The sequence below is a fragment of the Macrosteles quadrilineatus genome, unplaced genomic scaffold (assembly GCF_028750875.1).
Source record: "Macrosteles quadrilineatus isolate MER2022 unplaced genomic scaffold, UCM_ALF_1.0 Scaffold_2__2_contigs__length_208266976, whole genome shotgun sequence".
NCBI lineage: Eukaryota > Metazoa > Arthropoda > Insecta > Hemiptera > Cicadellidae > Macrosteles > Macrosteles quadrilineatus.
This window is the reverse complement of record NW_026542595.1, coordinates 126713948-126738599: the sequence shown is the minus strand read 5'-3', so window position 1 is coordinate 126738599 and position 24652 is coordinate 126713948. Positions and strand designations below refer to the sequence as shown.

The 24652-nt window shown below is 35.8% G+C and overlaps 1 protein-coding gene across 1 annotated transcript; it reads left to right on the top strand.

Annotated features, from left to right (window-relative positions):
* Positions 1–896: 896 nt before the first annotated feature.
* LOC128986797 (adhesive plaque matrix protein-like) lies at positions 897–19556 on the top strand. The gene is made up of 6 exons (XM_054407319.1): positions 897–971; positions 15853–16005; positions 16353–16595; positions 17094–17221; positions 17809–18664; positions 19435–19556. The coding sequence occupies exons 1-5, from the start codon at positions 902–904 to the stop codon at positions 18658–18660; spliced, it is 1446 nt and encodes a 481-aa protein (XP_054263294.1). The 5' UTR covers positions 897–901; the 3' UTR covers positions 18661–18664; positions 19435–19556.
* The last annotated feature ends 5096 nt before the right edge of the window (positions 19557–24652 follow it).

The window sequence follows — 24652 nt, the reverse complement described above, 5'->3', positions numbered from 1 at the left end:
ACGCATATTCAATATTTGTTTACTTGTGTGATTTATTGCAATCCTTTAGTTAGAGTTGGTGGTCTTAGGAAAGTGCATATAGAAATAATAATACCACTTATAGAAATAAAGAAATATCAAACTGATGAGTTTCTATTTCCGCTTCAAAATTGACCTAGTAGGCTAGTACTCCTCCCCATGGGCTTTCTAGAAGTAAATATTGATTGGTCTCCATGGCAACAACGAATAAACTCACAATGCCTCTCTTCTTGAAATGACTTAAGAAATTTAATTTAGTCAGTTAGTAGGGAATATTCTAGACACAACCATTCCATACACTCCTTCTAGTTAGTAGAGAGCAAGACTTTGGTCTACGAGGTCTCGGGTTAAAATCCCGCTCAACAATGGATTGTATTTCCTTGTGTAGATTACTATTATTAACACGTTTTGCCCTGGTGCCACTTCCTCCGAGTGTCAAAGTACAGGACTTAACCCCCAAGGTCCTGGGTTCAAATCTTGGCAATCACCAATGATTCGTCCCCTTCAACCTACTATTGTTGACGTGTCCGAAGTCAGAGCGCAGGACCTCAACCCCCGAGGTCCCGGGATCAAACCCTACCAATCAACAATGGATTTCACCCTTAATCAGAGACAATCAGCACTCGTATGAGCCTAGTGTCACCATCCCCGTGTGGCAAAGCGCAGGACTTAACACCCCGAGGTCCCGGGTTCAAATCCCACAAATAAATTTTTTCCTTCTATCAGAGACAAACTACCGACATGTTTGACCCTAGAGCCCGCTCCCTGCAGTATTCCCTTCCACTTCCTCGCTGCCCCGTGGACGTCCGATGGTCAGGTCGTCTCCTGTCCCCTGGCCTTGTCGACCGGTCTCTTGCGACACTGCCCCAGTTCCCGACATAAAATGCACACATACAGTTTTGGAATCGGCGGAGAACGGTGCAGCAGCCGCACCATGTACACACTTAAGGTAGGTACTCGTTTGTCTTTGAAGTACGAAAATAATAAGTCTTATACTGAATAGTAACAAAATATGTTGGTGTCAAAAAGAAATGAGTTTGTAAATTAATGTAGATGAAAAAATTATTTTTCTTTGGGTTTATTTTGTTATTTTGAAAATGTTGACTTTATTACCGTAAATCAACAATCTTCTGAAAGGCTATTTTTTTATTGAACCAAGAATTTTTAATTTCATCACGAACTTTAGTTATATTTATGATGAAATTATTTGTCTTTTAATTGCCATTCAATCTAATTGCAATATATTGTGCCAACAAAATTTAAGTGGAATTGTTTTTTTTTGTAGACCAAAATACTAGTTAACATCCATAAATCTTTGTTATGAATCAGGTATTTGTCTGTTCATTATTGAAAATTAAACCCACGATGATCAAATGAAAGCGTTAACTTTGGTACAAATGTTGACTAAGCTGTACTTTGATAGATAAATTAATTTTAAATGGATAAATGTCATTGAAAAATAATTGCATAACAATTTTATGGAAATTCTATTTTCAGATTAATAAGGTTTATTTACTCTGTAGGAGGCTATGAAAGCTTTTATCATCAAAGTAATTTATTACAATATTTTTTTGAAATTTCATCAAATTACAATATTACAATTAATTTAAGTTAAGGATGAGTTCATTGGTTTTTTTCATTCAACCTAATATTCTACAGCCAAGATCTTGAATAATTCTGTAATCCCTTATATTATATCTTTTTTAGGTACATAATAGTTAAAAGTAGTTCATACACGCAACAAACTATGAAACATATCTAACTGTAATTTGTTTCATAACAGCAATTCCCTAGATTTACATTTGATAATTGATCAATTCTGTCTCATATGGACAATCAGGAATCTGTTATAGCCAAGTAGTGTAACAACTTCATAATAGAATTGAACTATGATTGCAGCAATAAAGAATGACAGAAAAAAACGTAATTGTTATTTTTGTCAGATGTAATAACTTAATTACGGAATCGTACTATAATCATACGAATAATGGAAAATTATCCTACTTTTGTCATGTACAACAAATTCTTTATGGAATTGTGAACTTCTATAATCATAGGATAACAGAAAATGGCAAAAACCGCAATTTTACAATTCATTAACGTTTTACGAATACACATAAATTGCACATTAAAAATATGCATCTATAAAATGTTTCTGTGTTAATGTGTTTATTTTTGTTTGCAATTTAAAAGTGACAAATAGTACGGAATGTGTACACAAAATTATCGTCTTGAATTAAACCTGATGATGGAGACTTGTGTCTCCAGAAACTGTTGTTATCATTGAATCCCTACTAAGAGACCGCAAACATAAAGTTGTTCAAAGTTATAATACGTTGGGTTGGTTTTGTCTACATTTCCATTTTATATTTTTCTGTCCATCTATGGCAGTGGCTTTTAACATTTATTTGAACAGAACGGTCCAAACATTATCGGAAATAACATACATCATAGACAGACTCATCGAGCAGTAAAAACTATTTCAATTAGACCACCGACCTAAATTTTCAAAGTTATAACTTTACAAATTGATTTAGTTTATAGCTTTGTGTTATGTTTGTCAAAATAGCACACAGAGACTTCTAGAAAAACACAAATTATCAGCCTTAAACACAAAAATGAAAACCTCAACGGATTACCTCCAACTTAAAATCCAAGCAAAATAAATGTTATTCATTCCAAAAGACGACAAACATTACCTAGAACTACTTCTCAATCTGAGTAGTGATTTGATATCGTTAACCCCACAACAATGACTAACAGCTGTTTGTTTACTAGCAACACTTCCGTCGTCTGCTATTTACACATGACAGTTCACCAGACAGAATGGCGTAACAAAACAAAGTACGGCGTGCTTACACTTTCCCTTTACTATCGTACACAGTACTTTGATTGGGTTAATTGCCAAGACAAATGCGGTTAAATGACCCTACCTTGTGGGATTACAAAGAGTACTTTATTCTTAATAGTTTTCAGCTGCGTTTATAACGTCATTACTGAGATGACGTCATTGAAAAATTGCAACAAAAAGATTTAGAATGTTAAAATATATATTTTATCGTGATATTGTCACATATACGACGGTTTAAGCTATTAAAACATAATAGAGTTACAAAAAAAATAACAAATTTTATACTGAAAAAAAAATCTAATTTTAAGACAGTGATGTCTACAGATTTGCAGATCTTCTCAAAAGACTATTTTGAAATTCAAACTGCTACTGAATGTTGGAAACAAATTAAAAACTTGAGCAAGAAAATGAACAATTTGCATTGAAATACTTCTTACTGAAATTAGATTTAATTCCCTACAAGAAAAATATTCTACTTTGTTACAACGTGTTAAAACGGATAAAGGAAAATAAATGAAGAACTTTTCTCACATTGTTTTCTTACGGTTGTATACCTACTTAATTATTTAATGTTGAACAAATCCACATATCATAACCTTGTGTACTACAAATCTACTTTGGATAATTTCAAATGAATGGGTCTTAAAGGAGTTATCTCAACTATGCTTACAAGTTTTTCATGAGTTATACATAATTAATTTATTATAAATACTATCCTAGTTAATTAGCTTATGTAGTTTGACTCCATAAAATACACAACACTATTTTTAACAGTTTTTTTTACATCCAATACGACTTACTGAAAGATACTCTAATGCTTACTAAGAGTTCTCCCATTGCTAGAATTTCCACAATAATTGCCAAAAATTCCTAAAATTTAATAGTTTCTTGAAAGATCCACTGCTTATTGAAAGACCGTCCTGCTCTAACTGAAAGTTCCTCAATGCCTACTGAAAGTTCCTGTAAGGCCAAACAACGACCTAGTAAACCAACAATTCCTGGTTGGGCTTGCAGTCAAATCAAAATAAACTTGACCCAATTATGTTCAAGTCCAGTCAAAGCCAAGGTCGCCATGGGTCCGAGACAATAATTATATCATATAGAACCTTGCTGACCAGTTAGGCAATGCCCTTGTGTCAAAGACCTTGCGAGGATATGCGGCTAGGAGTGCCTTAAACCAATACTTCCTGTGTGTAACCTGCTATGCAATTTACGATAACATGATGTACTGTTTAGTAAATCTTCCTTATGATTCCTAGGGAGTATTGCATCTATTCAACAATTTTGGGTTGGTGTTATTGGTCTGTTCAGTATGAGGGCTGTAGTTGGGCGAGCAGGAGAGGATGGCAGCATAGAGCAACACAAGTAGACCCCTCATCCCATTTGAAACTTTAAAACTTGTTTTTCATACGTGGTTTACGTTAGTGACGTGAGCGCTAGTGTCAACGTAATTCCGTTTATCTTATTTTAGGGTTGATTTAATGATTTATGCTTTGCTGTTTGGTTTCTAAAACTAGAGTAAGAGCTATTGTTCAAATTAGATAGTTGTTGCAAACTGCTTTTGAAATAATAAGAAATAAATTACAGTAATAACAAAAACAACACCTTTACATGAACTGGATTAAAATTGGCTACAGCTGATCCTTAAGGACGACAAATCTGTAGTAGAGAGGGTACAGAGAGATAGGATTTTCTCATAACTTTCGGACATATTCACGTTGCGCATAGGCCTACTTCAGATCACTTTTAAAAAACTCTGGTGTTGAATGCGTTGGTTTAATGTGTCAACAGCCCCAGCGTTCAAACACACTTGGACTTGGACTTGTGGAGTCCCGGGGTACGAAATTACAAAAATGGAATTGGATCCAAGAGATAAGAGAAGCTATAGAGTTTTAGCCAAACTAGCATAGATAGTTGAGAGTAGAAAAATACTTTTATAACTTGTGAAAAGGTGGTATACAGAAATTATTTACGAGACTGGCCGGCATATTAAACTTATACAACTTACACATGTAAAATGGTATACAAGCAAACTTTCATCAAAAATGATCACTGTGCGACAAAGTTAAATATTAGATAATTTATTTTTGTAAAAAAGTACAACCGACTTCAAACGCTCTAAAAAGAATGAAATAATTTCTTTAAAGTAACCTTTTAACCTTCGTTTTCAATAGCAAAGTTACTGTCCATGTTGATTCTTCTTTGAATATAGTTGGGATTTGAGAATCCTTCTCTTTGTTAGTTAATAAATATCAGAATCTGAACTTCAAGGGATTTTCTAGCTTATAGCCATGATCTGTGGATGCGATACTCCCTGGTGTGGATTAACGTCCGCACTAGTGAGTACTACGACTATCCGCAGTACTATCCTGTTTATTAGACCAATTCCTTATATACCAAGGCAAAAATGTGGTTCAAATTCCACTATAAACTGTAGGTCCCTTAGTTGCCATTAGCTGTATGGGCTATTAATTAACAGTGGTGTCTAAGGGACATGTCGGCCTTATTCACTAACAAGACTACAAGATCGCGCCACTAATCCTACACTCATCTCCATTTCTCTATACTGTACTTGGCTTAAAACACTATCTTCGTACTGTCACAATTTCAATTAAAGTATTACAGTTGAAATTATAATTAAAGGTAACTCTCTGAAATCCCCTGTTCTTAAAGATATGCGTAAAATAATTCTTTTATAAAAATATATGCAATGCCGTATTTTACGCATTCTCTACACACTCGTCGCTAACAACGTCACGTGGTTGATATTTCGCACTTTACGTCCATAAACATAAATCTCACACGCTTTTCACCCTCGTTAAATCACTGGACAAAGGACGGCATTGAGCCATATGGCGCACACTCTCCTGCTGCCTTAACTAGAGTGAAAGTGATACGGTAGCCATCGTCCACGCCTTCGTTGGGTCTCCCACACGGTAGGGTAAATGTTCCATGTTTTTTTATTTTATATATACGCCATTGCCATTTTCAAATGGTTTTCTGTAAGGGAACGGTCCAAACCCTGGCCTGGTTACTTTCTAACGTCTCTTTGTTATCATAATTAACCGATAGCTCAATGAAAAATGGTAACTGAATCCGGTAACGATCTCGCATGGAATCGAACCACTGAGCTTCTGATTTGAAGGTGAGCACTATACTCTACTTACTCCACATTTGGCTCCCCGGAAAAGTCTCACTTGTCCCAATCGTTAGCCAATTACACAGCCTATACCTCTACAATGTATTCTTTTTTTCTAATAAATAAAAAAAACTCTTTGGCTTACGGAGTTTTAGACTAAATTCTACTATTATGCTATAGTTTCTGCAGCTCAAAAGAGTTTTTCCATACTAATGTGCTCTTCAAAACGTAAATACGAGGTTAGAATTTTATCCTATGCTGAGATTACGTTGGAAATACTAGGAAATAATCGGTATACTAAAGCAAAGCTGCATCCACGACCTAAACCTATACAATGTAATCTAAGTATAAAAAGTACCCTCTCTATCCCATGACACTATAGAAAATCCACTGTGTTTCTCAAGTTCATGATAGCAAAGGATAACTATTTGAATTTTAGTTAATTTACTTTTTCTACGATACTTGTTTTAACTACACTATGTTTTGAAAGGGAACCCCTCCCTTTTTCGAGTTATTTAAATCAAATTCAGCTACCCACCCCTCTAATCCTCTGAGTCTGCGATGTCAAAACAACTAACGTAGGAAAGACCATTTAACCTGAAATTCAATTTCCACTCTAATGCTAAAATTGAATTTTAAATTTCAAGAGTAATCTTTTCTAACTAAACCACTGTGAAAAATAAACACGATACTATTCATCCCATGCTAGGATAACATTTCCTCGGATGAAAACGCTAGCAAACCAAGTAAACGGGTCAAGGATCTCGGCAACTTGGGGCGAGGCAGCCTCGCTTCACTGTCAAAAAACCGAAGACTCGCAGTTGCACGAAAGCGGTTCACATTTATGTCGAGGCTATTGACATTTCTAGCAAATTTGGACTAATTCGTGTTCAGTCGCAATTGCTTCAGTTGTCGCAAGAATTAGTTGTTTTGCAAACTGTCTCCATGTCATACTGTTTCACATAAATGCAAACTTGGAAATTAGATAGTACATTTAGAAACTACTGAAAACCAGGTTGAAACATTGTTTAGAATAATCTTGAAACGTATTTAAATATTTCTCAAGCTATTTACGAGTTTGGGACTGGTAAGTGTAATTTTTCGAAGGAACCTTTGTTATGTTATCAAAGTAAACTATGTAATCTTTGTTCTTTTTTTAGCGTTTACATTTGAGAAATCGTTATCACAAAACAGGTAGGAATGAACAACACTGAATCCATCCATATGTTGAGGAGACAAACACCACTAAATTTGTATATCTAATATATAAAATTCTCGTGTCACAGTGTTTGTCTGCAAACTCCTCCGGAACGACTTCACCGATCGTTATGAAATTTGGTGTGTAAATTCTGTAGGTATGCGAATAGGAAGTAAACTATTTCCCGTTTCGAAATTCTTAAAAGGGCTCCGCCCCAGTGGCTCTGGAGTTTCCCATGTTAACCTTATGAGAAATGGAATTAATGAATCTTAACAGCTGTTTCAATTAAACAAGTTGGTTCTGTTCTATGATGTTCAATAGCATTAAAGTTACAAGGATTACCAACAGGGTGCAGCACTATTATTTCTTTTACATTTATGACAACAGCTAATTTGCAACCAAAAGGTGAGTGAGCGTAGCGAACGAACTTCTACCAGGACGTGATTGAGCGAGAGGCGAGTGAGCGTAGCGAACGAGCTAACCTGGAGGCGAGTTAGCGCAGCGAACGAGCTCCAACCCAAAGGTGAGTGAGCGTAGCGAACGAACTTCAACCAGGACGTGATTGAGCGAGAGGCGAGTGAGCGTAGCGAACGAGCTAACCTGGAGGCGAGTTAGCGTAGCGAACGAGCTCCAACCTAAAGGCAAGTGAGCGCAGCGAACGAGCTCCAACCCAAAGGTGAGTGAGCGTAGCGAACGAGCTAACCTGGAGGCGAGTTAGCGTAGCGAACGAGCTCCAACCCAAAGGTGAGTGAGCGGAGCGAACGAACTTCAACCAGGACGTGATTGAGCGAGAGGCGAGTGAGCGTAGCGAACGAGCTAACCTGGAGGCGAGTTAGCGTAGCGAACGAGCTCCAACCTAAAGGCAAGTGAGCGCAGCGAACGAGCTCCAACCCAAAGGTGAGTGAGCGTAGCGAACGAACTTCAACCAGGACATGATTGAGCGAGAGGCGAGTGAGCGTAGCGATCGAGCTAACCTGGAGGCGAGTTAGCGTAGCGAACGAGCTCCAACCTAAAGGCAAGTGAGCACAGCGAACGAGCTCCAACCCAAAGGTGAGTGAGCGTAGCGAACGAACTTCAACCAGGACGTGATTGAGCGATGCGAACGAGATCATCTTGAAAATTAAACGTAACGGTACTTTCTTTCCATCGGTCTGTCTTAGGGGAAACCTATAACTTAGGCGATACGAAGTTCGCCGGGTCAGCTAGTAATAGTATAGATATCATTATTTGTTTAGTTCAAAAGTAATGGTACCAATACTAATAAAATAATATTACAGTTTATTTTTTCATAAAATTAAAAAAGATGGATTAACAGTGTTACTGGTACAGTCCAACCTCAGTATAACGAATCTAAAGGGACCGAACTGAATATTCGTTATATCAAGGATTTCGTTAAAATGAGGTTCGTTATATAGAGGTTAGGTTTGCAGGAATTTCGCTAAGTCGAGGTTCAGAACCAGCGTCGGTCAATATAGGCCGGGATTTGACCTCATTAAAACACAATTAAAGGGTACTCACGTATTATACGGAGGCCACTTATTTTAAAGCGCGCTGCGGCGGTTGGGTTAAGTTGGGTTATCATAAATATGTTTGTAGAACTTTCCTAGTTTCGTTATGAATCGAACTATACGAGGTGAGTCATAAAAACTTATGATAACCCAACCTAACCTAACCGCCGGAGCGCGCTGTAAAATAAGTGGCCTCCGTATAATACGTAAGTACCATAGGGGTAAGTAGCATAGGCTTCAATACTTAACAGTACAGTGTTCATTGTACAGTAGAACCTTCTGTATCCAATAGTCAATGGTAGAACCTAAATTATCCGGCATAATAAAGGGGAGGGATCTTGAATATTGCGCAATCATGACGATGGCATTGACCTTGGTACAGGTTAAAAACTAAGTTTAAAATCACAGCTTGTTCTAACCCTCCTAAAACCTAGCCAAACACTACATTGCGTAGTCATAAACCATGTAAAAAACAAAACAAAACAGTAGAAAGTTTTGTAAGCTACTGACTGCTCCGTGATAGGCCGGTAGGCTGTTTAGCCTTCTTTCACACCAGCGCGGTGCGGGACCGTCCCGCACCGGACGAAGCTGTTTAGACTATTGAATCATATGGGAGCTTTCACACCAGTGCGGGTTGACCCGGACAGACCTAAACCTCTGTCCGGGTTGAAAAATCACCAAATTTCACAGTGTGATGATGCAAAAAACCAAGTTGTGAATCTGTCTTCTAAAGTTCTAAACCCAGTTGAGATTTCTGTTTTGAGCAGAGGGCTAAATTTTTCCGTTGTGCCTAAATCAGTTAAAACGCTGGATTTTGTGACAGGGATTGAGTCTGCTGTTTCTCAGTTACCTGAGTCTCAGGGGGATCAGTTCCGTTGTGAAGCTAGTATTTTACTAAAGAAAATTCCTACTCCTAAACCTAATCTTAGTAAAGAGGAAACCAAAGCAGTATCAGTCCTTGGGAAAGACGGTACTGTAAAGATTTTGCCCGCGGATAAAGGGAATGCCACGGTAGTTCTTGATACTGTGACATACGAAGAAAAAATGTTAGAAACTTTGCAATCTGGCCAATACACCCAATTGAAAAAAGACCCCACAGAAACTTTCGAGCGTAAAATCGCTAGTACTCTAAGAAAACACAAAAAGTTTTTTAGCGACAAACAAAGGACTCGGTTGACACCACACCATTCCAAAATTCCACACATGTACGGGTTACCTAAGATCCACAAACCTAACGTTCCTCTGAGACCAATAGTTAGCTCCCGTGATTCTGCTTGTAGGGAATTGTCTAAAGTCCTTCTGGACATTTTAAAGCCTTTAGTAGGAAACACTGATTCGTTTATCAAAAACTCCAAAGATTTTGTAGAAAAGTCTAAATCTATCGTACTGGCTGATACTGACAAGCTGGTCAGCTTCGATGTTGAAAGTCTGTTTACGAATGTCCCCGTTTCGGAAACCCTAAAAATAATTGAGACCCGTCTCACAAACGACGATACTTTAGCAAACAGAACTAAACTCCCTGTTAACGTCATAATGGAACTTTTGGAGTTGTGTACTCAATGTAACTATTTCCAATTAGAGGGTAAATTATACCGTCAAGATGAGGGTATGGCCATGGGGTCACCATTGTCACCTATCTTTGCCAACATATTTATGGAGGAGTTTGAGCAAAAAGCTTTGGCTTCAGCTCGGCTCAAACCGAGGATATGGTGGAGATATGTCGATTAAACTTTCGTGGTTTTCCCTCATGGAGATGATAAATTGAATGAGTTTTTAGAGCATCTTAATAGCGTTTCATCCTCCATAAAACTAACCATGGAGGTGGAATCACAAAACAAACTCCCCTTTTTGGACGTGTGCGTAGAAAAGCATTTGAACAGTCTTAGAACATCTGTTTATAGAAAAAAGACACACACAGGGCAGTATCTAAACTTTCAATCAAACCACCAAATTTCTGTCAAGGAGGGGGTTGCTTACTCTCTGTTTGACAGGGCTAAGAGCATTTGCTCCAATCAGGATGAGTTAAAGGATGAAATTAAGAAAGTAGAACAGGATTTGGCTAGTAACGGATACCCTCGATCCATTATAAACAAATGCAAGAAAGATAGGGCTACGCGTGAACCTTTACAAAATCGCAAGGAAAAACTCGTCCACATGTCAATCCCGTATGTGTCAGGACTGTCGGAAAAAATCAGAAGGGTTGCTAGGAAATTTAATGTGCAAACAGCATTTAGGACACAAAACACACTTAGGCAGAGTCTCGTCAAAACAAAACCCAAAAATGACACTCAGGATACTAAAAACTGTGTTTACAGAATAAATTGCAATGATTGTTCCAGGCCTTACTATGGCGAGACAAAAAGACCGTTGAACATTAGAATCAAAGAACACAGAGAAAACACCAAAAAAGGTTTAGTGGAAAAATCTAAGATCGCTCATCATTGCTGGTCCGAAAATCATCGTATGAATTTTGAAGAGGCAAAAATTGTCCATAAGGAACCTCATTTTTTCAAACGTAAACTCATTGAAGCCTCATACATTAAATTAGCAGACCAACCAATCAGTCAGTCATCGGTTGAAATAAGGCCACTTTGGCTACCCATTTTGAACAAGGAACTAAAGGATAGGGAACTTAATTGTTCAATAAATAGGGAAATAACGAGTTCTCCTCAAAATTCGCACGTTATGTTAACTCGTAGTAAAACTCGTGATATGAATAAACATAATTAACACCCATCTTGCGGCATCGTACATCGCTCCGCCATTTTGTTGGTTTTACTTTTCCAGGGACCGGAAGCCATTTTTGTTGTCTCCGTGTTTCCGATTGGTCAGCCATGTTGGTTCAGTCTCATTGGTGGAGTCATAGCGTACGGTGTTGTTAGTGTTCCATTGTGTGAGTTTTTTGTACGTAAACCTTTTATAGATTATAGTGTTTTGTGATTTGTTATTAATTGCATGTTGTATCATGACTTGACTGCTATACAGTGCATATTTTTTGACTACTACCCTCGGTAGTGTATTCCAACTTAGGTTGGGCGTTTGTGTATTGTTAGTTGTAATGTGTTAGTTAAGTTTTTTCACCTGAAGACGGGATCAGATTCCAGATCCCGAAACGTTGTGTATTGTTTTTTTACATTCGTGATGGAAAATGTCCGCAATAAACCTTTGAACAACATTAACTCACCATCACCAACAATGAACTTCAAACAAAGAATTTGAGATCATGTTTGAAGTCTGAGATTCATCCCACAGCTGTCACCATAACTTAAAAAAAAAAAAAAAAACACAAGGAATTGACATTTTTACACACACGGCATCAATCCAATTTAGGTTATTTAGCAAGGGGGCACTGTATTTTATTTTCGGATACAACAAGTAGCATAACCACCTTACTTTTATTTATTTGAATGAAATGGATCCAAAAATCACAAAGTTTCAGCCTGGAAACGCCCGGATCCGGGCAGCTAGTGTGAAAGGGCCTTGCGGGTCGCCCCGCATCGACGGTGCGGGACGGTGCCGCACCGCGCTGGTGTGAAAGAAGGCTACATTACAGTACTGATTTATTACAACAGAGGAATGTCAATAATAATCATTAACTATAGCATTGGTGTCGCTAGTTGAAACAAATCGTATTGAAAACAATAAATTATTAGATAAGTCATTATAAACCTGTACCTGTATTTCCTTACTAAATATTTAGAGCTTTACTGTTCAATTGGAGGATTTTTATGTTATGGAGAAATTATACCAAGTAATATTCAAATGTCAAATTCATTTACCTGTATAAAATTCCTGTAATTTTATTAATAAGTCAGTTTAGTAGTCTACGATCGGTTTCGCGTAAACATCGACAACGTACTGTGATCGACGACTACGCTAGCGCTCCTAACATGTTTCACCCTAACTAAGGCGCGCATCAGTTCGTCTAGTCACCACTAGGTGTCACTGAGCCTAAATCTAGAGAGGTGTATTTATTAATCTATAATCTCAAGTTATCAAGGTACAAAAAACAAATTTAGCTTTAGTTGAATTAATGTACCAATTATTAATGATAAACTAATGGAAAGTTTTGCGATTCAAAGCCCGGGTTGTTTACTATGAGTCGTCTGTATCCGTTGATACTCGCAGTGATTTTTGGGTAGCCACATGACTACACCTCTTTTCGTCACGGATATCATTAACAACAACTTTAAAATACAAAATACAAATAACTTATTATTTAAAAAGCCGAGAGTCGTGTCTCTTCTTACCTGAGACCGATGATTGGCTTATAAACAAATCGATACTAATATATAAAAATGAGAGGGTGTGTCGGTGTGTGTGTGCGTGTGTGTGTGTGGGTGTGTGTGTGTGGGTGTGTGTGTGTGTGTGTGTCTGTTACCTAATAACGCAAGAATCACTGAACCGATTGAAAAAAAATTTGAATAAAGGTAGCTTACCTACCTGTTTAACATATTCCTGTTATTATATTTCACTTGGGCTACGCCCCATGGGCTTCCAAAGTTTCAATGTTTACATTTTGGAATAATGTGAAAAGTATTAAAAAGTATTAATTGGAGTCAGCTGTAAATACTATAATTTGACAGTTCAAACAGCAGAGGTTAAGAGGTACAGCTCCTGCTCTCAAGATTTTTAAGTTTTTTTGATTATGAGAATAGTTTGATTAATATATTTATGAAAATATACTTATTTTCATGGAAACAGAAGGATCATTACAATTTATAATATTTTCGAATAATTTTGATATGGTAGCTTTATGTTTACAAATTTGGACTGATATACAAATGTTTGGATCGGATTTTAATAGATTTAAAAAAAACTAAGAAATATGTACTGGTGCAGTTTTAAAAATTTAACTGACTCAATGTTTACACTTTATTTGTATTTTAATTCAATTTACAAACTAAATTTCAACTATACCTACTTTTATTCTGTCCAGAGGTTCTGCATAGCTACTAATTATATTTTCTTCTATCATCTACTTCACATTCGCTTTTTTTAAATTTACAGAAATATTCTTAGTAGATGTATATTTACAACACTGCTTTAATTTGACTATGGAGAATATAACAATACCCCCGCCGCAGCAAACCTGCAGACTAAGCGAATTTCCATTTGATTGTTTGGATTTACACTGAAATGTCTACTTAAAAATATAACATTTATTCCCGATTTAAATAGAATTAGTTTAACAAGTCCTTAGGTTTGCTGGAGAGTAATTATCTCCCGGAGAAAAACTTTCAAATTTAAGGTGTGTGCCCTACTATAAACACATGTTAATTGTTCGAAAATGATTCAAATAAATGTAAACTTTCACAAAATCAATCAATTCAATTATTCATTAGCGAAATTTTAAATAATTAATTAGGGTTGGATACAGCAACAGATATACAATCTCACTTATTTCATAAAATCCACGAATACTAGAAAAGACCCGGTATATGGATCATAAACATAAACAAATGACGTTTTTGGTCTGAAAATAAATTATGTTTATGATCCATACGATCCATACCGGTACATTTTTCTAGTATCTAAATATATAAAAGGCAAAGCCCTCACTGACACACTCACTCACTCACTCACTCACTCATCACTAATTCTCCCACTTCCCATTTACCTAGGAGGCTGAAATTTGGTACATCGATTCTTTAGGCATTAAATAGGAAAACTAAGTTGTTTTTATTCTGATCGGACTCTCGGGCTCCACCCCAGTGGCTCTGGAGTTTCCCATGTTAACCTTATGATTTTTCATATTTAAAGGGAATTAAAGAATGTTATTAGCTGTTTCAATTAAACAAGTTGGTTCTGTTCTATGATGTTCAATAGCTTTAAAGTTACAAGGATGGCCAACAGGGTGCAGAACTATTATTATTTTTTTTAAATTTATAACAACAGCTAATTTGCAACCAAAAGGTGAGTGAGCGTAGCGAACGAACTTCAACCTGGAGGCGAGTTAGCGTAGCGAACGAGCTAACCTGAAGGCAAGTGAGTGCAGCGAACGAGCTCCAACCTAAAGGTGAGTGAGCGTAGCGAACGCACTTCAACCAGGACGTGATTGAGCCATGCGAACGAGCTCATCTTGAAAATTAAGAAGTTAAACGGGGCAAAGCCCGCGGGTACAGCTAGTTCGTGATAAAATAAAAATCAATGAACCATCATAAACATGTCATACGATTTTGGAGATTATGCCTATTTATAAACCAGCTGTGGAATTGTGAATTAATGTGGTTTGACAGTTCAGCTTGTTTACATTTGGGTGGCATAGCAAATTGCAAACATTGTATGTATTCTCATGGCAGCCATGGACACCAATCAATATTTTACTTTTAAAATCCTAACCTCAGAACTTTTAAAGCCAAAGGGTATCACAGTGTGAGTCCTATAAAGGTCCTTGGTATGGTAGCTATATTTTTAGTTGAGATAACGATTCTTCGAATGGGAATTGCTTAAACTGAAGGGGATAAAGATTCTTTGATATGGATTTAGGATAAAGCTATCAATTATCCAGAAAGATAATATAATGCCTTTTAACAAATAGCCAAAGTGCTAGCTCTTATTTTGTTTTCTTAAAAATCAGAGTTCTCTCCGGAACTACGAGAGATGGCATTTTACATTTGATTTTGATAGTTTTACTGCTGAAACAAGGATTTAAATCACTGACATGACTGTTGCATTTTGTACCCTGTTCCATCCTATTCACAAACTCATTTTAATTTTCTTTCAAATATCAACTTCCCGTTACCAAAGACTTGATGTCTGTCAGATTGAAAGGTAAAAAAGTACAGTTATGGTAAGTCAAATAAACAAACGATTGGTAAGATACAGAGGGTCAATCTTCAACCAGCAATATTTTTGGCTTTGTTCAACGTGCTCCCTCCGCGCTACCTTGTTTGGAAACATTTCTGTATATTTTTTTTGCCAAGTTCATGAAAGATGTTTGTTTTAATTTTCCACGTGGCGTTTCGGGAATTACGGAAACTCATCCTGTTTTCAAGTGACTATATCCTAGCCTGTTTAACTTTGGGAGTTTTTCTTACCTCCCAAAACACAGTGTCAATTTACCTTGAAATTAAAATATTAGTTTGCCTACAAACGTACCCATAAGGAACTAACAATAAATTCTCTCAACAGGTAGCAGTAGTTATTCTCGCCATCGTAGCTCTGTGCTCCGCGGACGCAGATCCCGACCCGAAGAAGTCGACCAAGAAATCAGAGAAGACATCGGTGAAAACCCCGAAACCAGCCACGAAAAATGACAAAGAAAATAGCTCCAAAACTCAAAAGAGAGGTAGGTACGCCTTCTTGTAATCAGGATGGTTTCGTTTCTATTAAACTATCTCACAGGACCTAGGCTTGGCCTGTGAGGTACTCGAGGTCGTGACGCAGTATAGCCCGGGAGAGCACCTATCTGTAGCCCATGACCTGGGGTTGTACGGTGGAGTGTAAACCTTCACTACATCACTAACTCTACTTTCTCACAGGACTGTATCCAGACCCACACCTAGGCTCAGCCTATGAGGTACCAGAGGTCGTGCCTCAGTACAGTCCGGGAGAGCACCTGGCTGTAGCCCATGACCTGGGGTTGTACGGTGGAGTGTAAACCTTCACTACATCACTAACTCTACTTTCTCACAGGACTGTATCCAGACCCACACCTAGGCTCGGCCTATGAGGTACCCGAGGTCGTACCTCAGTATAGTCCGGGAGAGCACTTGGCTGTAGCCCATGACCTGGGGTTGTATGGTGGTGTCTACGCTCAGCATCTGGAACCTCACGCCCCTGTTGTCGCCACGTACGCTCCTGCTTACGGTTTTGGCGGACATCACCATGGAGAATACACTTCATACGGCCACGGATACTTGGGTGGATTCCCCGGAGGTATGGCTAAATTTTATTTACTGAATTCTTTAGGTGGCGAATACATAATGATTCTCAAAAAAGTGAAAAGATTGATCAGCAAAGATAATCAACGGGGTTTCCCTAATTTCTTGATAATCTTTTTGTATTAGAACCTAATACAGCAAGGAAATAATTCATATCATAAAGATAAATACACGTTTGTCTTTCTGTAATTCTTCATTTAACACAACAAGAAAGTTACTTATTATATTAATCCATTTAATTTAGGATAAACATATGTCACTAAGGGCCTTTTACTTTTTTTTAAGTACTCAGTTACTTTTAAAGCTCTGAAGGATTCAACAAGTCTCTTTTGATGATACCTGAGTATACATAATCAACGCTTAATAAGCGATGATAATATTTTTAAATTAAAGTCAAAATATGAAGGCTAATTTTCTATATTTTTCCAATTTAAGACACCAAAAACGTGGGAACCATTGTGCTGATAAATGGTGACTAATCGTCTATTTATAGGTCTGAAGGGTCTTGAAGCTCTCCTGGGTGGAGTAAAGATTGAGGAAGGAATCATCAGAGTCAAGACCATCACTACCCATGTGCCTGTCCCAGTGCCTCACCCCGTGCCTGTAGAAGTCATCAAGAAGGTAAGAGAATTGTGGAGTAATAGCCTACAGCTGTGATAAAATTATCATTCCGGTCGTCTGGGATAAAGAAAAATGCTAGGTTTCGTAGGGTCGGATGGCAAAGCCAGTATGAAATATCAAAAGCATATTTCAGTTTTTTTTTGTTTCTGATTTTTTTACACAGATGTATTTAAAGTGTTCATCTGAAGAGAAATTCACTTTTAGTTTGAGGTAAAATAGTGTTTTCTTACGCAATTATCTCACTACACTCTACGTTTAAGGAGGCAAAGGAATTACTCACGTTTTCAAGAAACCTAAATCTACCTTTACCTAACTACCCTATCTAGTTTGGGTAAATGGGTAAATGTAAATTTAGTTTATTCGAAAACGGGAGGAGATCCTTCACATCCCAAAAGTAGTGAAGTCAAAAGACTTGAACGTCCCGGATTCAAATTCCACCAATCACAAATTTGATTTCAGTGATTATTCAGTGACCCTCTAGGTCTAGCCTAAAGTTAACTGTAAAACGGTTCTGTGCTAGAGCCAAGCGCCCTAGGATGTAAAGGAAAGACATAAACAATGTTCAATAACACAATGCATCATTCCAGATACCCGTGCCGATTCACCATCCAGTGCCCGTCGATGTTCCCAGAGCAGTTAAGGTGGAGGTTCCCCAGCCTTACCCCGTCGAGGTGCCCAAACCTTACCCTGTGGAAGTCCCTAAGCCAGTCCCCCACCCGGTACCACATCCCGTGGAGGTGCGCGTTGACAAACCTTACCCCGTCGAGGTCCCAGTCCCTTACAAGGTAGAGGTTCATAAGCCAGTGCCTGTGCCAGTCCCTCATCATGTGGAAGTTCACAAACCTGTATTCTACCAGGAGCCTAAGAAGACCTACGCACCTGCTCCTATCTATAAGTCTTACGCTCCTGCGTACACACCTGTAGCCTACAAATCCTACGCCCCTTCCTATGTTTCTCCTTCTTACGCTCCTAAAGCCTACGCACCTTCCTATGTTTCTCCTTCCTACGCTCCTCGTGTAGTTTCTATTCCCAAAAAATGTGACGACGTCACCTACGACCACTTGGTTGCTAAGGACATCTTTTCTGTTTCTTCCCCCTCCTATGGTAAGGGAGTTTATGCACCAACCGCACCAGCTTATCAACCCACAGTAGCTTACTCTAAGCCGTCCTATGACTACGGGTACTCCGCTCCTGTCCCTTCATACCCTAAGGTGCCCTCATACCCAAAGGTACCTTCTTACCATGAAGTACCCTCATACCCTAAGGTGCCCTCTTACTCTGAAGTACCCTCATACCCAAAGGTTTCCTACCCTAAGGTCTCCGCCCCCGCCTACGGTCCATCATACACCTCTGGTTACGGCAAGGTGGCTACATCCTATGTTGGAATTCACACCCATGGAGGATACCAGAGCTCTGTAGATCATCATACTCACTATTAAAAAGGTTAGTTTCGGAAGTTATTGATAATTTTATAATAGCACTTCAAATAAATTGAGACAGAATAGAATACTAATAAAGAGAATACAAATTTAATCTAATCCAAACACGTATAAATCATAGTAAAAATCGTCAGTATTTAAATCATACTTTGATTTTGTGGCTCGTTGGATTATCCAAACAATTTAGTTGTAAAACCAAAGATCAATAAGTAATAAAATTTGAGCATCATATTTTAAGTTTGCACAATTTAGTGAAAGTATAAGTTTAGGTTATTGAGCTAAACCACGCCATTACAATTAATATTGAAAATTATATTGGTGGATCAAAATCTCTGTATTCAATTAGCTTAAGATTAAATTGGGTGGTGAGTCTTTTAAAACGTATCCAGTTGTTTCGATAATTGTCTTCGTTATTTTACGTCATGAAAATAATTAATTTACAACATGTTACGTCTATGAAACATTTAGGAATATATACTCCTACAAGAAAAAGTTGTTTTATTTTGAATACTGAATATGATGAGTGGTGAAATAACTACTTCAACCCATGGTGGAAGGAAACTTCAACCTACCAGCCATAATGACATAGTAAATAGGAGTACTGGTAAGATAAAAATAAATAATTGAAGAAATGCAACTCAGCAAAGATAATTTGTTCTCCTCAGAAACATTTCCTATATAAGAGTAGATATACTGTTATATCTCATATTGTTTCATGCGTAATATTTGTTGTATATTTTGTACTTTATAGTTATTATTTTCTTTTGATTTCAGGACTGTATGAAACCAGCATTCCATAGTTACCATCATCACATTAAATATTTATATCATCAGTTGTACATAATTGTGTCTACAGTTGTTTTGTAAAATATTGTAATATTATAACATTCAAACTATTCCAATAGTAATCATTGTCCTGTGTTCATATTCTATAGGTTAAAGTTTTGGCTTGGTGTACTGTGCATTTCTTTGGAAATTGCCACAAAGTGGAATAAATATTTTTATTGAGTTTTACATAAAACTAAGACCTTTTTCGTTCATAGCAAATGTTCAAGTAAAAATCATCATTTGTAAACAGAATTTATTCATGAATAGTCTTGTTTTAGCTTAAATAACAATAGTGTATTTAATGGAAATTATACAATGAGTAAAAGATACCAGTTATACCTTTTGAATGTAACACAGTGATTTTAATTAGTTCGTTTTTCAGTGAATTTTATAATTATTTTTTGTAAAATCCTCTATTTATTCAATATTAATAAAAACTCTCTAATTAGGATCTAAAAGTGATAAAAAGTTAAATCCTCGTGCGGTAAATGTTTTAAACAACAACAACCAATATTTAGCACATTATATAACTTTGAAATATGTAGAACACCATGATTACAATTTCTGTCACCATAAAGCTATGCAAATATAAATATTATATTATTTAGCAAATAACGTTGATGAGGATTCTTAAAAATATTATTTGGATTTATGTTACGGTAGCTTAAGTCCACAAGATGTATGCGCTACTCTATTTCCTTCAAACCATACTTTTACCTTCATTTCCCGGTATAGTAGTTGTAATAATGTTGAGGCAGTTTAAAAAAATCCTCTAAGAATTCAAGTCCTTTATGATCACAATCTTCAACGTCTTGTTTCTTCTCCTTGGTTACTTCCTCTTCTGAATTGCTTTCAACATTTAAATTGTTTTCAAATTTTCCATCTTCTGTGCTAATTGAATCTCCAGGAAAGTCCTTTTGAAGTTTGTCATCACTTGAACTGTCACTGCTAAAGATTTCTATTCCTTCTTCTGAATCGCTATCAAGATTTAAATTTTTTTCAACTATTCCCTTTTCTGTGCCAATTGAATATCCGGAAAAGTCATTTTGAAGTTTGTTTCCTCTTGAATTGTCACTGATTTGGATTTCTATTCCTTCTTCTGAAGATCCATCCTGTTCAAAATTCGCAAAAGATTTTGTAGGGCTCCTGATGTTACTTTTTGCCTGTTGGGTCTTTTCTCCGACTTCTGATTCTTTCAGAACAGGTGATATTCTTAGGAACATTTCAGGTGCCTCACGAGGCTGAAACAGATAAAAATGGATTACTTGAAAGTCACGTAACTTTTTTTATTATATTTTGTACGGTACAGTACCAGGTGGTAAGGTTTTAATCTGGAATATACAAGTGGTATAGTCAAGTTTGTGGTAGTCGTTTAAGGTCATTATCGAAATAAGTAAATATACATGGCACAAAACATTAAGCTCAGAGCAGATTTGCCGACAGTTAATAATTAATTATTGGTATGAACAAATCTCTTGAGGGCTCTGCCCCAAAGGCAGATCTACAAAGGGCTGCGCCTTACATGCTTTCCATAGTTTGCATTATTTAATTGACAAAATGAACAACAGCTGGTCGACACAATTTGTTTTTTTTTTAATGGTGCTTCATTTATGTTTAGTTTATAAAGAAAGATGAAAAGGTTTTCTAGACTTTAGCTCAAAGTTTTAATTTAGTCTCGACTAATATTGATAAATTTTTAGGTAAACTTATTACTTTTTGTAGCTATCAATAATGTTCAGTAATTGATATTATTGGTGCGGTATGTTGATAGATTCTCATGGATCTAACGGCTTCAAATATGAGTAAATTTTTGAAAGGAAGTACCTAAGTGAGTAAGAATTGATTGATTTCCATCTCTACAAAAGGAATTTCACTCAAAAAATTCTCTGTTCATTTCGATAAAGTCATTAGTTTAATCTGCCACACTGTAAACCATACAAGGAGACAGAATTTAATTTCTATAATGATCACGATTGGGCTACTGTTTTATACAGTCTATCTAAAGAACCTAATTATTCTTTTTTTAGACTCCACATCTTTGCGAATCACAGGTAAGAGTTTCGAGATAAAACACATGGTTTATTTCTCAACTGATTGTTGAACTTACCAATGATACCACGAGATCTAATGTGACCAAACACAGGAAAAGTGGATACAGTTGACGCATCTGTAACATAATGCAGAAAAGAAATCAGAAATGTATAGATAATGTACACAGGTAGTTATAGAGCATGTGAATTGAAATAATCTCTTTTGAATGGATTACCTTCCAAAATGTTGGAAGATATTACAAAGAAAAACACTTGTAGTATGCAAAAATATTTGAGAGGGGAGTTTTGAATAAATGCATTTGAGTTGCATGACTTACTTATGTTGGATAAGAAACAGCTGATACATTGTTGTGGTAAACATTAAGTTTAGCAGTGAGTTAAGGTGATTTTAATGCATGTACAAGGAATTGGAAGAATAGAAGATTATCAGCTAGTTAATTGTATAATCATTTTAAAAATCTTATTTTCCATTGTAGTGTAGTGTATATAATTGTATTTTTATGAACAGTTGATTCAAATTTTTAAAGATTTATTTTGATATACGATACTGATTTCATTTTACACATACAGCTCATTATTATATTGTATTGTATAAAATTTCCTCTCCTTGCACCATTTTATTTTATGGAAACTTAGGCTATATTATAGGCTATGGCTGGTTAGGCTATATTTGAATAAAGTTATACTAAAACTCGTGTTTATATGTATTTACATTTGCAAGGAAGCGGGAAAAGGTATGAAGCTAGTAAATGGTATATACTACCAGTACTTGTATTAGTTTACAAAACAATGTTATTTTACAAGTGTAAAAATTTGTATATAAAATATCTCATTTTCCGGTTACTTCACAGTTCGACATTTTACGTTACTGTTTATATTTATTGCATTTTGTATTTTGTGCTGTTCCTACTTGAAACGAAAATAGCCTAATATAAACAATGAGCTGTGTATCCTTAAACTTATAAATTAATCATTGCATTATTAAAGCCTGCATACGTTACTCAATCATTCCAGTTTCAAATCATTTCCAAAATGCATTGTCATTGTTTTGGGAAATACAACAAAGGAAAGAATACGAGAATGTTAAAAAAGTGATTATATTAAATTTCTAAGAATGTTTTAGCATTGTATGAATATTTATTTTGCGTAGTATATTTTCAAAACACTACCTTTAACTACCCCCAAAGTTGTCGACAAAGGACAATATGCATATTTGCATAATTATTATTTATGCTACTTGCTCGCAAACATGAACTAAATTACACTAAATTGATTAATTTTAATTTATCTTCATGTTATAATGCATTGATGTCTTAGCAAACAATTTTCGAGATTTTTTTTACATTTAGATTTTTAAATAGTTCATGCCCGGTCCATGTATTATTTTTCATCAACAAAATGGGGGTTTTCAGTAAGAAACACAAACAGAAAATACCAGAAAACCATAAGAACTAGTTTTTATTCTTTCCGTATTACACTATTATTGTCAAACACAAAAAAATAAGAGATAAAAACATAGACTGGCAGAATAATATTGTAGAAAGTAAATTAAATAATACGAAAAAGAATATAGATTAAAACTAGTACAGTACTGTATTACTGGTGCTTCGAATACTTACCATATTTTGTCGATTTAGATTTCTTACACAAAAATGTTTCGAGCACTAGATGAATAGAGATTCAAAACTTTAGCAAGGATTCAGATGACTACCATTCAAACTCAGTTACTAACGACATTGTTATTGTTCTATTCACTATTGACATTCACAGATAATTTAGTACATCTAATGGAGAAAATGACTCAGTAAATGAATGACGAAGGAATGAACAAATAAACAATTATTCATCTTATGATTCGCCAAACTATGAGAATAGGTTAGGAAATAATATTTTAATCCACTTTTCATCATATATTATAATTTATTTTGTTATAAACAAGAGGTGGTGTCCATGTTTGTTTCCAAATGCAAAAATACTGAATTCTCTGGGTTGAAATTTAACACAAAGGTAGATCATAAACTTGTCAAATTTACCTGTAAAATTACGCAGATATAAAAAAAATGCACAATTGCGGAGGATAACTATTTTAATATTATTGAAGATTTTTATAGATTTGCTTAGGATAATGGTGTAAGCAAATTGATATCAACTCACAGTTTTTTTTTTTTTTATTATGGAAATTAATTCTTATGTTTCGGACTTAAATACTGTATCAATGTCTCTTAGAGCAAGTGTAATCTAATTTATTTCCAACATTAATTTACAAATTCACTACCAACAAAATCTTTAAGATTTGTTGCTTTTAAATGCGCCTTCAACGTTGATAAGCTCCCATGTCTAGCATTGTTGTATTCTCAGTCGCAATAAGAAATGCAGGCGTTCAAGTTGGTAATGGAAAATAAAAATGAACAATAAAAATATGTCGAATTTCTATCACAATTTCAGTTTATGTATTAGTGAGCTTACATGTAGTTTATTTCGGAAATTTACAAATATTCAATTTCTTACTACTGTATCGATATATTGCTGTATTTATGATCTAACAGAGTTTTTTAAATTCATTATGACGCTGGTTCTGAAATGTTATATTATTATTTGTTGGACTTTTCTTATATTTGTTCTAATAAAAATACATCTAATATTTACGAATATTTTATTGAAATCTAGCTTAATATTCAATACAGTAATCGATATTAATCAATTTTTAAAACAAAATTACTTAAAATATAGTACAATTTTTGAATGAATATAGGAAATACATTTGTGACTTGAAATTCATACACAATCTAAATTGTAATATGTGCACAGTGTCTAACACTTCTATAATCACATAATGTTTTAAAATTTTTAATTAAAATTATTTTTTTTACACCAAAACTGTCAATACATACGATGCTTTCATGTACAAGTGACTAACCTAATTTTACGTATCTTGAACTTTGCATGCATTTATAATACATTAACAATCCAGTAACATTGACAACACCTTACTACGAAAATTAACAATGCAGCCTATACAGTATTTGAAAATAAAGAACAATTACTTATTAAATAGTATATTTCATCGGCGTAAAGTAACTCTTTTCGACACGAGCTCAAGTTTTATGATCGCG

Coding starts and splice junctions, on each gene's coding strand:
- LOC128986797 (XM_054407319.1), top strand. CDS start 902: ATGCACACATACAGTTTTGGAATCGGCGGAGAACGGTGCAGCAGCCGC. Junction 16,596..17,093: donor CTTGGGTGGATTCCCCGGAG/GTATGGCTAAAT, acceptor GTCTATTTATAG/GTCTGAAGGGTCTTGAAGCT. Junction 17,222..17,808: donor CTGTAGAAGTCATCAAGAAG/GTAAGAGAATTG, acceptor GCATCATTCCAG/ATACCCGTGCCGATTCACCA.